Source organism: Alternaria postmessia (genome assembly GCF_024291825.1).
Source record: "Alternaria postmessia strain BMP 2775 chromosome Unknown scaffold_15, whole genome shotgun sequence".
In the NCBI taxonomy this organism is placed as follows: Eukaryota; Fungi; Ascomycota; class Dothideomycetes; order Pleosporales; family Pleosporaceae; genus Alternaria; species Alternaria postmessia.
The window spans coordinates 81472-95756 of NW_026260088.1; the positions used below are offsets into that span (position 1 = coordinate 81472).

At 50.7% G+C, this 14285-nt stretch overlaps 6 protein-coding genes across 6 annotated transcripts; 4 read left to right on the forward strand and 2 right to left on the reverse strand.

Moving 5' to 3' along the window:
* Window positions 1–670: 670 nt before the first annotated feature.
* On the forward strand, window positions 671–1777 carry J4E82_003441 (uncharacterized protein; the record flags this gene model as incomplete). Its single annotated transcript, XM_051729727.1, has 1 exon — window positions 671–1777. One exon carries the CDS (start codon window positions 671–673, stop codon window positions 1775–1777), a length of 1107 nt encoding a protein of 368 aa, XP_051590401.1.
* A 173-nt stretch (window positions 1778–1950) lies between these two features.
* Window positions 1951–3816, reverse strand: J4E82_003442 (uncharacterized protein; the record flags this gene model as incomplete). Its single annotated transcript, XM_051729728.1, has 3 exons — window positions 1951–3297; window positions 3347–3459; window positions 3528–3816. The coding sequence occupies 3 exons, from the start codon at window positions 3814–3816 to the stop codon at window positions 1951–1953; spliced, it is 1749 nt and encodes a 582-aa protein (XP_051590402.1).
* A 1863-nt stretch (window positions 3817–5679) lies between these two features.
* Window positions 5680–6798, forward strand: J4E82_003443 (uncharacterized protein; the record flags this gene model as incomplete). The annotated part of the gene is made up of 2 exons (XM_051729729.1): window positions 5680–5999; window positions 6048–6798. 2 exons carry the CDS (start codon window positions 5680–5682, stop codon window positions 6796–6798), a joined length of 1071 nt encoding a protein of 356 aa, XP_051590403.1.
* Window positions 6799–7617: 819 nt separating this feature from the next.
* Window positions 7618–9903, reverse strand: J4E82_003444 (uncharacterized protein; the record flags this gene model as incomplete). The annotated part of the gene is made up of 6 exons (XM_051729730.1): window positions 7618–8701; window positions 8751–9249; window positions 9297–9390; window positions 9436–9610; window positions 9674–9780; window positions 9838–9903. The coding sequence occupies 6 exons, from the start codon at window positions 9901–9903 to the stop codon at window positions 7618–7620; spliced, it is 2025 nt and encodes a 674-aa protein (XP_051590404.1).
* An 862-nt stretch (window positions 9904–10765) lies between these two features.
* J4E82_003445 (uncharacterized protein) lies at window positions 10766–12389 on the forward strand (the record flags this gene model as incomplete). The annotated part of the gene is made up of 2 exons (XM_051729731.1): window positions 10766–11462; window positions 11527–12389. 2 exons carry the CDS (start codon window positions 10766–10768, stop codon window positions 12387–12389), a joined length of 1560 nt encoding a protein of 519 aa, XP_051590405.1.
* An 840-nt stretch (window positions 12390–13229) lies between these two features.
* Window positions 13230–14280, forward strand: J4E82_003446 (uncharacterized protein; the record flags this gene model as incomplete). Its single annotated transcript, XM_051729732.1, has 3 exons — window positions 13230–13340; window positions 13391–13623; window positions 13680–14280. The coding sequence occupies 3 exons, from the start codon at window positions 13230–13232 to the stop codon at window positions 14278–14280; spliced, it is 945 nt and encodes a 314-aa protein (XP_051590406.1).
* Between the last annotated feature and the right edge of the window lie 5 nt (window positions 14281–14285).

The window sequence follows — 14285 nt, forward strand, 5'->3', positions numbered from 1 at the left end:
GGGCAAGAGCAAGTTCATCTCTCAAAACTGCATCTGGGCCTCTGACTCGCGCGATAAGGACCTCATCCCACTCAGCATGTAATGGAGCGAGTTCCGACGCTGCGGATGCCATTGGCTATACAGCCACAACTACTGAACTCTTGACCGGATTCTGTACAGCCTGAACGCCATCGCAGCTGCGCCGTCACCGCGTCCGACGCAACAACTTCCAGTCCGCGGATTGAGTCGATGCCCAAGGACGGACGATGCTACGTTGTATGCGATGTGCTGTCAGATCATCAGCCATGTTGGCGCTTTTTGAAAGATTGGCATATGCAGACCACGAAAGAACGGAAGATGGCCACCGCCGAACGCCAATGGCAAACAGTCAGTATGGAGCACACTTCCACTTCATTGGAGGGGATGTAGGTTGGTGCTCCTGCGAGGATTCGCAGGACATCCCTTTGTGAGACCCAAACGGTAGCCGGACGGCACATCAATACCCCATCCTTAATTGCAACCTCGTAGCCTTGATCACTATTGAGGTATAAAACGTAAACTAATCTATCACTCATCTTGCGCCTTAAGCCCACTCTTCACATCAACAGTCACTATTTCATTGATTGACGGATTGAGAGCTGCTCATACCATAATCATACCACAAAACTGCCTCCATCTTGGCGACGCCACAATGGCCGAGCCGAAGACCATTGCTCTCCTTGGGTCTACTGGGTTTCTGGGTCCATACATCACAGCCTCTTTACTCCAGAAACACAGTCGCGCCAAGATCCTGTGCCTCAATAGGAGTGAGGATGGAGAACAGCGTACTACATCATCTTTGCAGCGCATCAGCAGCGACAACCTCGCAAGTTCTAGCCGTCTCCACTTTATGACAACCGACATCACACAACCAAACCTTGGACTGGACGATACGCAGTACAAGCAACTCGTATGCGAAGTCGATGAAATCGTCTTCAACGCCTGGAACGCAAACTGGGCCGTACCCCTCGCAAAGTTTGAGCCACTCCTCAATGCCGTACGCAACGTCGTTGAAGCATGTATCGGCAGCCCGAGAAAGGCACGTGTAACATTCGTGTCATCAAACTGCTCAATCATGAACTGGCCAAGCCGTCATCCCGAACAACCACTCATACCCGAAGAACCGGCTTGGGAGTATGCCAGCGCTGCGGACAGCGGGTACGGACAGAGCAAATGCATCGCTGAGCAACTTCTCGCCCGCGCGAACCTAGATTCCGGCGTACGCATCGCCATCGTACGTGCAGGACAAATTGGTGGACCGTCGTCTGCGATTGCTAGTTCGCCAGGCTGGCCAATCCAAGGCTGGCTATGGGTCACTTTCAAGACAAGCCAGCAACTAGGTTGCTGGCCTGTTCACATGAACGCTGTCGACTGGATTCCTGTCGATGCTCTTGCAGAAGGCATCACCAACATTACACTTTCGCAGCCGAGTAACAACGACGTGACCAAAGTATACAACATGATGCATCCTAACCCCGCACCTTGGGTTCTTTTGCACAACGTCTTGACTGAGAAGTTTGGTTTGGCGGTCAAGGGGGTTACGCTCCCGCAATGGCTTGGCCTACTTGATCCCAAAGTGTTTAAGATGCATGGTTTCATGGCAGCAGCGGGCGAGGGGAGGGAGCAAGAGGCTATGGTCTTTCATAATAAGAATGCGCTGGAGATGTTACCCAAGGTTGAGAATCTTACGGCGAAGCAGATTGAGGTATGGCTCAAAGGGTGGAGATTGAGACTCGGCGAGGCAAGGGCCAGGCTTTGAGGGACGAAGCATATGTGTAGTGTGTCAAATTTGGAATGAAGCTTAGTTGCACCACATTTTGAACTACGATGAGACAAAGCTTGAACATGAAATTGAGAATGATCAATTCTTAGCAGTAATTAATATGTAACTGCGCTATACGGTCCTGCCGTCAGATACTCTATGTGTACCGTCTACAAAGTCTGCTTGCCTCTTGTCTCAATTGGCAATATCAGCATACTGAAGAACGCCGCAATGAATAATCCACCGCTGGCGTAGATGGGGGCCTTGGGATTACTGTCACCAGCCTGGATAGCAACAATCGGTGCGCATAGTCCAGCAACGCGGTTCAAGAAACTGCTCATGCCAGTGCCAGTACCACGGATAGGTGCAGGGAAGACCTCAGGTGTGTACGCGTACAGAACACCATACATGATGTTCTGGAAGAATGCTTCAAGACAGGTGAAAGCGAGCTGGAAGTCGGAGTCGGATGAGATGGTGAACAGGAACACGAAGACGCCGGTGATGACGGTTGCGATGGCCATGGTACCCTTGCGACCAACGTACTTGATATCGACGGTGTAGCAAGCGATGATCGATCCAGGAACACCGACGATGGCAGTAATGGCGTAGTTGCGGTACACGGTGCTGGTGTCGTTCTGAACATCACCACCAGAGTTGGCAAGATACTGTGGGAGGAAAGCGTTGAAAAGCGGGTATGCCATACCGATAGTCGTCCATTGGAACCACAAAAGGGCAGTGGTGAGACCGATCTTCTTATCCTGGAACAATGTCTTGAAGCGCTTCATCGAGAATCGGCTGAGGGAGCGCTTGATAATCTCGAACACGCTGAGCTTCGTGTCTTCTTGGGTGACTTCTTGGTCGCCGCCAATTTGGTTGAGGATGTCTTCGGTGAGCCAGGTGTGCGTCTTGTTGTAGTGGGCGATACCGTAGACGGTAGCGACGGCCTCAGCCTGGCGACCACGAGACAACAGGAACTTGGGCGATTCGTAAAGATGGAAGAGGAAGAAGCGGCAGATGAACATGAAGAACGTGATCGCACCGAGGGTCAAGATGAGGTATCGCCAGCCCCAGTTGTCGGCCTTGCTGCACTGCCCAATGGGAGTACCAGAAGGGCATGAGAAGTTGGGAATGAAAGCCCAGGCCAGCAGCGAAGCGATCAAATTACCAACAGGCCAGAAAACGGAAAGTAGCGTCAAGAGGTTTCCGGATGTTTGGGGCAGGAATTCGAGGAACAAAGCGCCATCGACTGGAAGGTTTCCACCAACACCGAGACCGATACATGCGTACAGTGCACATGTGCCAATCCAGTTGGGGCCGCCGCCTGAAGCAAGACCGAAGACACCGGCGAGGAAAAGAGTGAAGTTGAAAGCGAGACGGCGGCCAACAATGTCGGATGCGGTACCCCAGAAAGACGCGCCAATGCAGAGACCGAGGAAGAGCGATAGTGTGGTGTATCTGACTTCCGTTTCGCTGACACCAAACTCAGCGCTAAGTTGAGGCAGTGTTAGAGCGACACCCTATATTATGGTAAGTCCTGCTGACAGTAGACGAGTTTGGCAAACGCACCTGCAGCCACAAGTTGTCGGCCATCCAACCGCCACCACAAAGAGCGAAAAGCTGCCATTGGTAGCGACCCATTCCCATATCTTGCAAAGCTCTGTTGATGACCTTGGACTTGCCTGGAGAGTATTAGTACTAATATTTCATAACGATTACCCAAAACGATAGGAAATGCCACACGACGTACGGTCATATGGCGTGTCTTGGTCTGAGGCGGCGACATCTGCTTCAATCTCTGCCTTTAATGCTGCGACTGTCATGCCATGGTTAACAACACCACTTGATGCATTACTTTCAGGTCGCCTAAGGTCGTTGGGCTCATCCTCTTTGGCTTTCTCTGAATTTCCGAGGGAGGCGCGTGGGTGAGTGGAAGCTACAGAAGCGCGATGGGTTGAATCATCAAGAGGCACATGAACACCCGGGAACTCGTCGACGTGGTGGGCCTTGAAGGGATTCACAAACATAGTTCGAACCATCTTGGCGAAAAGATGGTGGTGGTAGCGCAATGGAAGTTAGGTGTGGTTGTTGCTTGGGGTTGGCGCTATGGTAGTGAGGGTCTGATAACGGAGGTAGTCGCGATTGGGATGATCCTGTTCAGGGTCGTCGGTTCGTCGGGGTCGATGTCGATGTAATCTGATGCTTGGTCGTGTGTTGGAACCGTCACGGCGTCTTCACCCAAGCAGGATGCTAAAGGCTTGTGAGGCTTGGAAAAGCTTGTGTATTGGAGTATGGCAAGCTTCCGCGACAGCAAAGTCGCAGGGAATTTAAATGACAAGAGTTGTATGAGCTCGGTCCCGGAGTAGGACTACGGCCCCTCATATACTCCAGTTCTCCCCAACGCCTGTCAAAAAATCTTTTGGAACGGACAGATGATGTGGAGCAATTGCTGAGGTGCGCCAAGGTAGCGGCTATTAAGGCGCGCAGTGACGTAGTGCTTGGGTGGACCAAGCACCAGCCCAGCACGTTGCTGTGCCGTTCACTGCAAAGATCATCCAACGTCGCTGCTGTGGTTCGCTCGATCTTTTAGGCTTGGCCCTAGTCAAAACCATCGGTCTGGTAAGCTTCTCGCAGTCTCACGTCTTGTGCGGTTGTGCGTCTGCAGGACCTTGCCCCATGCGCAATCATGACAGTCGATTGCATGCTGAGCCCTCGATGAACATGTTAGAATCTGTGCTGGAGACATCGGTCGCCATTGACTGACAATGGTAGTCGTCGTCTTTGTGGCTCGTCTTTGTGGCGAGTGCGTCTGTTCCTCGCGCCGATGGCGAGGCTGCGCGCTATTCGCCTGTCGCGGGTCCAAATTTTGCCGCGTGCCGAAACGCGACTAGCTAGGGATGTGCCGATTACGTTAACGTTTCTCAGGCTTTGCGCACGCGAAATGGCTAATAAAACCGGCCTGAAATTATCTTCAGTCGTTGATCACACCGGCGGTAAGCGGGGAGGCTCGAGTGTTCTCGTTACATGCCTAGATCAGGCATGACGTCCCTGAGATATACGACTCCAGAAGGCGGGACCGCTCCAACCCCAGCACCAATGCGAGATCGACACTTGTGGGATGCGCGGCCTGTGACTGCTCATCTACTAATTGACCGAGACTGAAACGTTCAGGTTGCGAACGATGCATCTGCCGTTAAGTGTGGCAGGTTTTCGGACCCTGACCGGCTCCACAGAAGCAAGACCCTTCAGAAGCCACATACCTGCCCTGGCAAGACGCGCCGAGTAGGTACCATTGTGGGCCCGGCCTAAAGCAAGTCGTATCGACAGGAGGGAATGTCACGCGACGTACTCAATGCTAGGATCCAGGACCTTTGTGTTGAGCTCGTATCGCCTCGGTAGTGCTGCCAAGTACAACTTACGTACGACGACGCTGTTGAGTGGAAACTTGATCAAGATTCCTGGCATACACAGCCCTGCAAAGACATCGACGAAAAATGTCTTTTTTTTTCTGGTGTGTAATCAAGTACCAGAACGCCCCGCGAAGGTATATACCATCGCTCTCTTGATAGACTTTTAACATAGACTCATGTGTATGCTCGGTGTGTAACATAGGGCGAAACTTAGAACAAACGAGCCCCTCAGTGACATCCCAGACATGCGCCTTCCATCCCTCGATCGCTCCGGGGCTGCATTGAAGTTGCCTCGAGGCAAGATACGCTCTCGGTTCTAATGGCAGCATCAACTTCTGCTTCGAGACTGGCCTGGCAGTAACCATCAACAATGGATCTAAGCACCACTCTTACCTTGGGTGACATATTCACGAAACATCAACAGTGCTGTAGACGTCCCCGTTCAATACCCACACTTATTATTCCAATCACCCCTTATCATCAGCAATCATCATGTGCGGCGCGGAACCTCTTGTCAGCCTGAACAGCGCCGAGTCCGTTAAAGCATTCTACAAGCTGCTCGGAGAGCGCGAGCAACTCCCAGTACCCAGACCAATCAACGTCTCACCAAAATGGCCAGCAGCTCGCAATGATCACTACTGCGACCAAAAGGTTTGTCGCCACGCTGTCCTCGACTTATTTCCTCTGTATATGCCGTCGGACAGCGGTAGCGATGTCCAGGCGCCTGACGTCGATATCTCCAATACTCGAAGCAACACCCACAGTCCAATTTGTTCGTGGCCAGCCAATGAGTATGCCGGTGACAATCCTCGGTGAGTTTACACAATATATAAAGTAGCTAGCTCACTAACACAGTATAGATTCAACCACCAGCAATATACTCCACCTTCGTCGCACGATGGTCAAGGTCTCCAAAGTTCTCAGACATTCCCCATAAACTCCGACTTACGCACCCGCGCTCGCGCCCTTCGACAAGAACTCGACAATATACATATTAGCTACGCTAAGTCATATCTTGAGGTCGCGGAACGCTTCATTGACTTGTCTGACCCGTACTGCATCCTGTCATCGGGCTACGACCGTCTGGCCGAAAAGCACGATAGCCTTCGACATACCGTCTACAAGCTTGTTGCACAGCTGGACATCCACACGGAAGCCTTGACGGCTCTAAATGAGTGGAAAATTCGTACTCAGAAGAGCTTCGCTGAAGTAAAGGTTCAAGACCAAGATCCTAAGCTTTTGTATTACGGCACACCGCATTCAGCGTCTACGGTGGATATTGCAACTGAGCAGGTAGAGCCTGACCCCGTAGAAGCGGCGAATCCGACTTCCAAGACGATGATAGACAGGAGAGACTCTGGCGTTGCGGATCTGGAGACGCCTCTCATAACGCCGGCAGTTCCGCTTGGAAAACATGTTGTACGTCCTAAGTTGGTGCTGAGGTTGCCACCTCGACCGGATAACGAAGAGGAACGTGTGAAGCCTACTAGCGGCTTAGTATCGGACCAGTATGCAAGTTCCAAACGAATTAGGAAAACCGCGGACAAGCGAAAGGCAGCTGCATCTCACGTCAAACCAATAGACAAGAGAGCAAAGAAGAGTCACAAATGACCGAGCGCATGTTGTGGAGGTATGTCCTTCGTCTTGTTTTGTTTCTTCTATGCTCATGGAGGTAGCTGGGGTTGTCGGCCAACCGGGGATGAGTTCTCGCAGTGGTATTGAAGAATGACACCTACGTGTAAGCATCCTCGATATTTTGCAAGTAAGCCAAATTTCCATAAGCCAAGTCGGTCCATGGTCTTCGTGCACCCCGCAGATGACGACCTATGTGGCGTTTGTGGCTATGTATGTATCGGGCAGCACAGACAATTTCCGAAGGTTTTCGGGATCGATCCAGGACCTGCAACCTTATCTTTATACACAGCTCACCCGCCCTTCTGAAAGTCCTAAATTCGCTCAATCTTGTGTAAGCATTCCTATCATCTCACACACAAGATTCGCTTGGTTGTAAATACACGGTCAGGGGAAGGAAACAATAGCGAATTCGCTCTGGATGCGAGGGTAAGTACTAGCACCTTAGGGCATGCTTGTTTTATTGGAAGTTAATAGAAAGCTAATGTGTATACAGATATTGAAAGAAAGGCCCGAGAAAGTAAACATGTGGTCTACATGGTACACCGCGCGTGTGATCGGATCCACCACAAGCTAACAAAATCTGCGGTCCAAGATCATTGAACTCATACTGCTTTGTTGGCAGTGTGAGTTCACCTGAATGTACTTATGGCATTGCCATATAGATTTGGAAGCATGCCAGATGCTTGGCGGTGAGTTACAGATCTAATAATCTGCTCCCGTCTACTATCCCAAGGGCTAAGGGTAGCTACACGCGTTCGATTGCACCCATGGTTGGTAAGATGTCAGTCATGGCGCTCATCCCGATCCATTAGTGTTCCAGCCATGTGAATCCCCTTGTGTATAGGAATTCAGGCGCAGATCCTGCCAGTCCCAGATCTGCTCCATGCCGCCCATGTCCACAGCAGATGGATCCCCCACAGTACCAAAGGGGTTTTGGGCGAGGAATTGATCAATATCGAACGAGAGATCATCCGAGATGGTCACTGGATGCAGATCACCGACGGTGGAAGGAGCCGGTGCAGCAACCGGCTCTATAGATGCCACTGGAGGCATGGTCGCTACTGGTGTAGGCTCATGCGCAGGTAGCGGCGGCGTTGACTTGGGTGCCGAAGAAGACGCCTGCCGTTGGCGCTTACAGATCGAAGGATATCGCGAAAGCTCTGGCGTAGCCTGCACAAGCTTAGAAAGGAAGTTGAAAGACGTAGCCCCAAGTTTTGTTGTTCCACTGAGTTGATGCAGCATCTTTAGAGAGCTTTCGATAACGTCCACGATTTCCTCACGATGAGGTAGAGTATGCTTGCGGTCGTGTATGATGGCGGAGCAAAGTAGAGTTGCGGTATCGAAGATGCAGAAGACGACCATGTGAAACTTTGCGTTGATCGGGAACTCATGATCGAAAAGTTTACGCGCGACTTTCAGGAGACGCAACGCGATGTCTATGCCCTTCTTCCGAAACTCGTCATCCTGACCAGCCACTTGGCCTTGACGCTCTCGGGTCAGGTAGGGTTTGAGAAAGTCGAGTTGTGTTAAAAGGATGACACAGTGTAGTTGGTAACGCTGGAAGACAAAGTATGGATGCGTCTCGTCGAAAGATGTATCCGTGTTTTTGAATCGAAATATCGGGGGTAGCTCTTCGGCAAGCTTCTCGCATTCGGACTGTATTGTCAGAACTTGCTTATCCGATAGGTCAGCCTTGGAGTTGGCAGTTCCCATGGCAGTCGCTATCCTACGGCCCAGATTTGCTTGAAGCGCCATGTGAGCGAAAGGTGAAAGTAGGTTTGGCTCTGTGGTTGACTGATCCAGTCGTAGATTGGGGAATTTGAAGCTGAGATCCTTCTGGTCGATGAGGTTTGGACGACCCAACCACGCCGACATCTGCCTGTAGCGGAAATTAGTGAGCATTCTCGTTGTGATGGTCATGTGCTTACCAGTCCCAGATGTACAGCAGCGTCCAGAGACGTCTCCTGATCTCGATGTCGAACTCACATAGGTCCTCGATACCTGCATCTTTGTCGATACCTAGCTCTTGTGCTTCTCGTATGGTGCGTGAAAGCGCATGCCATGATTCTACTATCTTGGACTCCGACTTTAGCCAGGCACCTTTAAGAAATTGTTCTTGCACGCGTTCAATACTTGTTCGCGATGCTTCAAAACTCCGGCTCAGCTCTTCCGCTGCGTCGGAAAACCGTTCGGTCAAGGTTTGACAACTGCAAGCCAGCTCAAACTCAATCATTTTGCGAAGCGAAGGTCTGAGAAATTGCACGGAGTATGCGCAAATTCTCAACAGTAAGCAGGTAAATTCTGGCGAGAGCTGTTTGCCGGCACCACGATCAGTCCACCACTGGACGTATTGTTCAGCTAGTGTTGGCCCGTATATCGCGCTGTATCTGTAGTTGACAACGGTCAGGAAGTGATTAACAAACGCGTCTGTGTGCTGTTAGCAAAAACCCAAGTCTGACGATGGTTGCACTTGCCGGTTATCGATCTGGGTGGGACCGCAGGGAGGACTTTCTCTACGACGCCCGTTGTTCCCGGGGACTCTGCCGGTGAGTCTTTACGCTTGCCGCCCTTGGGTCTGTTAGTTGAGACAGATATTTTACTAGGTCTGCTTACCTCTTCCACCGTGCTGACTTTGTAGTGAACATGGCCGGGCATGTATCCCCACGCTTTTAGCCCGTCCTCGAGGTCTTCTGGCTCGCCATCTTGCGACTGCGATGGAAATTGTGGCTCTGCAGAATCGGGAGCACTCCTTTTTGTGCCCTTGGTGGTGCTGCCAGACGAGTTTTCTCTGCGCCATAGTTGTTACTACCATGTTCCACTAACGGCGGGGTAGACAAGGTGATCAACATACCGAGCAGACTCTGGGGATGACTCCGTTTGCCCTCTTTTGACGGAGAACTGACAGAGATGGGGTACCTTTCGTGCCTGGCAATGATTGCAGGGCCACTCTCGCGAGCACTAGCCTTCCCGTTAGTCAAGGGGTAGACGCAGGGTCGATCTGGGGTGGGGGCTGACCTTTTGCTTCCGGCGCTGACATTCAGTGCAAGATGTTGTCGCGCGACTGTCCTTCTGGGCCTGCATATTTGCTGCTACCCTTCAGGAGGATCAATTAGGATCGTGATAGCTCAGGGTTTATCAACTTGCTAACGGACGAATCCAAAGCTGCCGAGTTGTGGCACCCCGACCCCACTAGCCGCTGCGCCTCACGGGCCGAAGTTGGGGCTGTCCCTGATTTCTCAGCACGTCATGTGATGTGGCAAGTGCCTTCTTTGGGCAAGGTGCTATAGCGTTTGCGAAAAGGTAAACCTTTCATCAGCAAGATCAACGGAACCTCCGACATTGGCACTTGCTGCCCAGGCGGCAGATGCAATTAAATCGCGCGGCGACGCGAAAGCCCGAGACTTCTCAGGGTACAAACTCCGTGGAGAAGCCTTCCATGGCCGCTTCTTGACCGTTCCGTTGGATTCTGCCCCATTTAAGACACTCCAATTGGTGCTACTCTGCAGCGTGTACAGTAAGGGAAGCCAGCCCTACAGATCTGCCGCTCGCTACCTTATCCGAACCGTGCGAGCTCAGACTACTTCCGGAGGTCCTAGCTACTCCGCATCGAAGCCTTGCTGAATTACCGACATGTCTTCTGTACATGATTGCGACAAGATTGATACATCAGCCGGTGTGCCTGTAGCTCTTCTATGCATTCCCGGTCGCTTTGGAGACTCACTAAAGTCGTGTCTCGACTAGCTCATGCATGATGTCATCGCACCTACGTAGGTGGTGCTTGCAGCCTTGCAGCCTAGCAGCTAGTCTCAACACCGCAAAACCGCTGCATAGATGCTAATAGCAATCCGAAAAGGGCTTATAGATTCCACATATAAGTCGGTCGATTTCGAGGAGCCAGTTCTTCACTCCTTCGCGCCACATCAGAAACACAGCTTCTACCGTCATGACAACCCCTTTACCACTTATACCCTGGTCGAAGACTTCGATTCTCACATCTCGTATGCATCTGGATGCCTCGAGAATAGCACAACAGGCTGCACTGGACCTTTTCGTACTAGGATTTGCTGAACAAGCCTTCATGTTACTCGAGACAGTCCATGAGTATGGTATCGACACAAAAACCAAGGACTATTACGGAGCGACTATCTCAAGGCAATTGACAGGAGCTTGGGGAGCTAGCGATTCTTTTCCTTCATGGGCACACGAAGCGGGCGATGAAGACATGGACTGCATATCTACCACGGGCTTACCTAAGGATTTAACAGTGAAAGCCGAAGAGCATGAGTTGAATAAAGAAGATGTCAAGTTCGCATGTGAGCGCCTCAACGCAAAGCCAGATGCTACCTATAGTATTCCGGAAGAATCGATGACGCTTGGTGCTGTCGCACAGGTCGCGCACCTTGCAGGCGAGGAAGATTTAGCCACTAGCTTGATCGAAAAGAATATGAAAGAGTTCTACCAGTACCTGTTAGACAATTTCAATAACCCAGACATAAGTGGGGACGAGACGAGGCAATGGCTAGAGCGTCGCCAGGGCTTGCAGCATTGCGACGTAATATGGGAAACGCTCAGAGAATTAGATCTCGGAGAAGTATTCGGTGTGCGCATATCTGACGTGGAAGACTATGTGAAAGAGGGTTGTGAGAAATATTCCTGTACGAACTGCATGTAAGACATACACTGACTCCGTACACGTACCTTTAGGCACCCTCTTCAAACAGCGCTCTACTGAAGGACCCATGCGCCTATACAGTTCGAAAACGATGGCCGAGCTGGTGCAGATGATCGAAGAAAATGTCCTTGCCGAACGTGCCGATAACGGTGAAGACGAAACATCTCCCGTCCTGAATAGTGGCGCATCAGAAGATCAGATTGCCGCTCTCGAGAAACGTCTGTCGGCATCGCATGCAGAAGGCGGCCTTGATGATACAGATGTCGCGCTGCCGAGTGGAAACCTTCCAGATGAATACAAAGACTTCCTGCGCGCAAGTAACGGGATCGATGAAGACCTTTTCTTTAGTACCGAGGACGTAAACACTGAGGGACGCTGGATGGTCGATCTGGATTATACCCTATTCCCCATCGAAGGCAAGGAGTGTCTCCTATACGGCGCGGATCGCGACTTTGATGAGATAAAACTAGGCGACTATACGTGCATTACTATCGGGACTGGAGACCACGAAGGTAACGTCACGCTTATACCACCTACTTCGGTCCGGCCCATTATCGATAGTTTTGAAAAGGCATATGCAGAGGCGAGCGAAACCAACAAGAAAGTCTATGAGCGCGCCGCTCTGGACATTTATGGAGGCATAGAGGAGCTCAGAGCGTTAGAATGGTTGTGTATCGAGTTCCAGCATTCCGCGTATGAGCAGAGAATCTGGGGTGGACTAAAGCCTTTTCTGGAAGAGTATGTCAAAAGAGAAGTCGATAAGAGGATGGAGGCTGAGAGACGACAAAAGAGAGACGCGAAGGAAAGGGAAAAAAGCAAAGCTAGGAAGAGAAAGAGGGAAGATGACCAGTCTGTTGTTGTTGATGATGATAACAAGTCGGTTCGTACGGCTTGAACTTGATGAACCACATCGCGTGTGGACTCGAATATCTATACACCAGCTCTATGAGACTGAACTTTGAAATAGCATACTCTGATTCGTCATAATTGGCTGATAAATGTTCTGTATAATCTACGCGTTCAACGGAACACTTCCGTGCCGCATTTGCAATCGTCGCTGTCGGTTTACAATCAACGGACGAATACAGATAACGATGTTCGCTCTGCCAATGCAACGCGACGTCGAACGTGCGGACTGGAGCGCTTTCAATCATATCGAGAAGCTACTAGTGTAACCTTCTGTTTCTCGATTGGTTACAGTTCGGTGTTTATGCGGCTACTAGACGATCCGAGGATCCGCGCACTACAACTTGCGGTCCGGAGCTGGCTGCATCTTAGTAATTGTTTCCGCATTTGCAGTCATATTCGGTCCTATCTTGAAACACCAGACTGCTTGGTTGGCAAAGAAGACAGTGGTTGAGGTGTTACTGGAGCGAGTGTGCTGTGCACCGACGACACTTTCAACCACTCCAGCTCTAGCTCCAGCTCCAGCAATCTAGGTAATTTCGTGGTACGTGATTGGAGACTCACCTTCTCTCGTTGGCGGTGCAGACCACGGGAGGTATCGATAAGCTACGACACGATTGAGGTCGGTGCATTAGAGATGGACTAGGGTCGAAAGTCCGCTAGTTTACATATTCTCCGCTAGCACGCATCGACTACCCCTCACAAAGCCCTACAGGTATCATTATTCATGACGGACTGTTGTTGAGATATTATATAGCCCTAGTGTTTCACTACAAGAATTTATCCAAAGCAGTCAAAAAGATTTTGCGACTTTTTGCAAGGTATCAAGATGAGTTCAACTGTCGTTGCAGTAGCTGGAGGTTCTGGTAAGCTTGGGCGTGTTATTGTCGAATCCATCATCAAAGCGGGTGGGTTTACTGTATTCGTGCTCTCCCGAGACGTAAGTTCATACTGCATTGCTATACACCATAAGTACTGACATTTGCATAGGCGACCGGAGATGCAAAACTCCAGGGGACGGACGCGAAGGTAATCGCCGTTGATTACACGAAACCAGATTCCATCGCCAGAACCTTGGAAGAGAATCGTATCGATACAGTGATCTCGACACTTGGATCAATGTCAGGCACCGACCCTGAGATGGCCCTCATCGAGGCTGCCAACAAATCCGGCATCACACAACGCTACATTCCAAGCACATGGGGAATCAAGTACACGCCTGAGTGAGTGAACTACGTATACCACTGATCACTGATCTTATCGTTTTGACAACATACAGGGTTGCTGAAATCTTCTCGATAGCCAAAGGAAAGATTGCTTATCTTGACGCCCTGGAAAAGACGTCATTGCAGTACACATGTGTCATCAACGGCTTTTTCCTGGACTATTATGTAGAGCCATATGTCAAATCATACCTCACAGGTCTGACGCTGGCCATCGATATCGCCAACAAGGCTGCTGCTATTCCAGGGTCGGGTAATGTTCCTGTTGTGTTCACCTACAGTTTCGACATCGGCAGATTCGTGGCTGCTCTTCTTGGCCAAACATCCTGGGAGAAAGAGTCGTACATCATTGGTGACAAGATCACGCTGAACGAATTTCTCGCTATTGCTGAGGAGGCAAGGGGAACAAAGTTCGAGACCACATATGATTCGCTGGAGAAGCTCAGATCATACCAAGTCACCGAGCTGCCTGCTCATCCACCAATGTACCCATACTTTCCGAAGCAGATGCTGCAGGGTATGTGCGCAGTGTTTGGCATCTTGTTTGAGGAGGGCTTCTTCGACTTGAAGCCAGAGAACTCTTTGAATGATCAATTCCCGGAGATAACGACAAGGAAGATTCGAGACCTGGTCAGCGAGGCTTGGAGAGGTAAATAGATGGA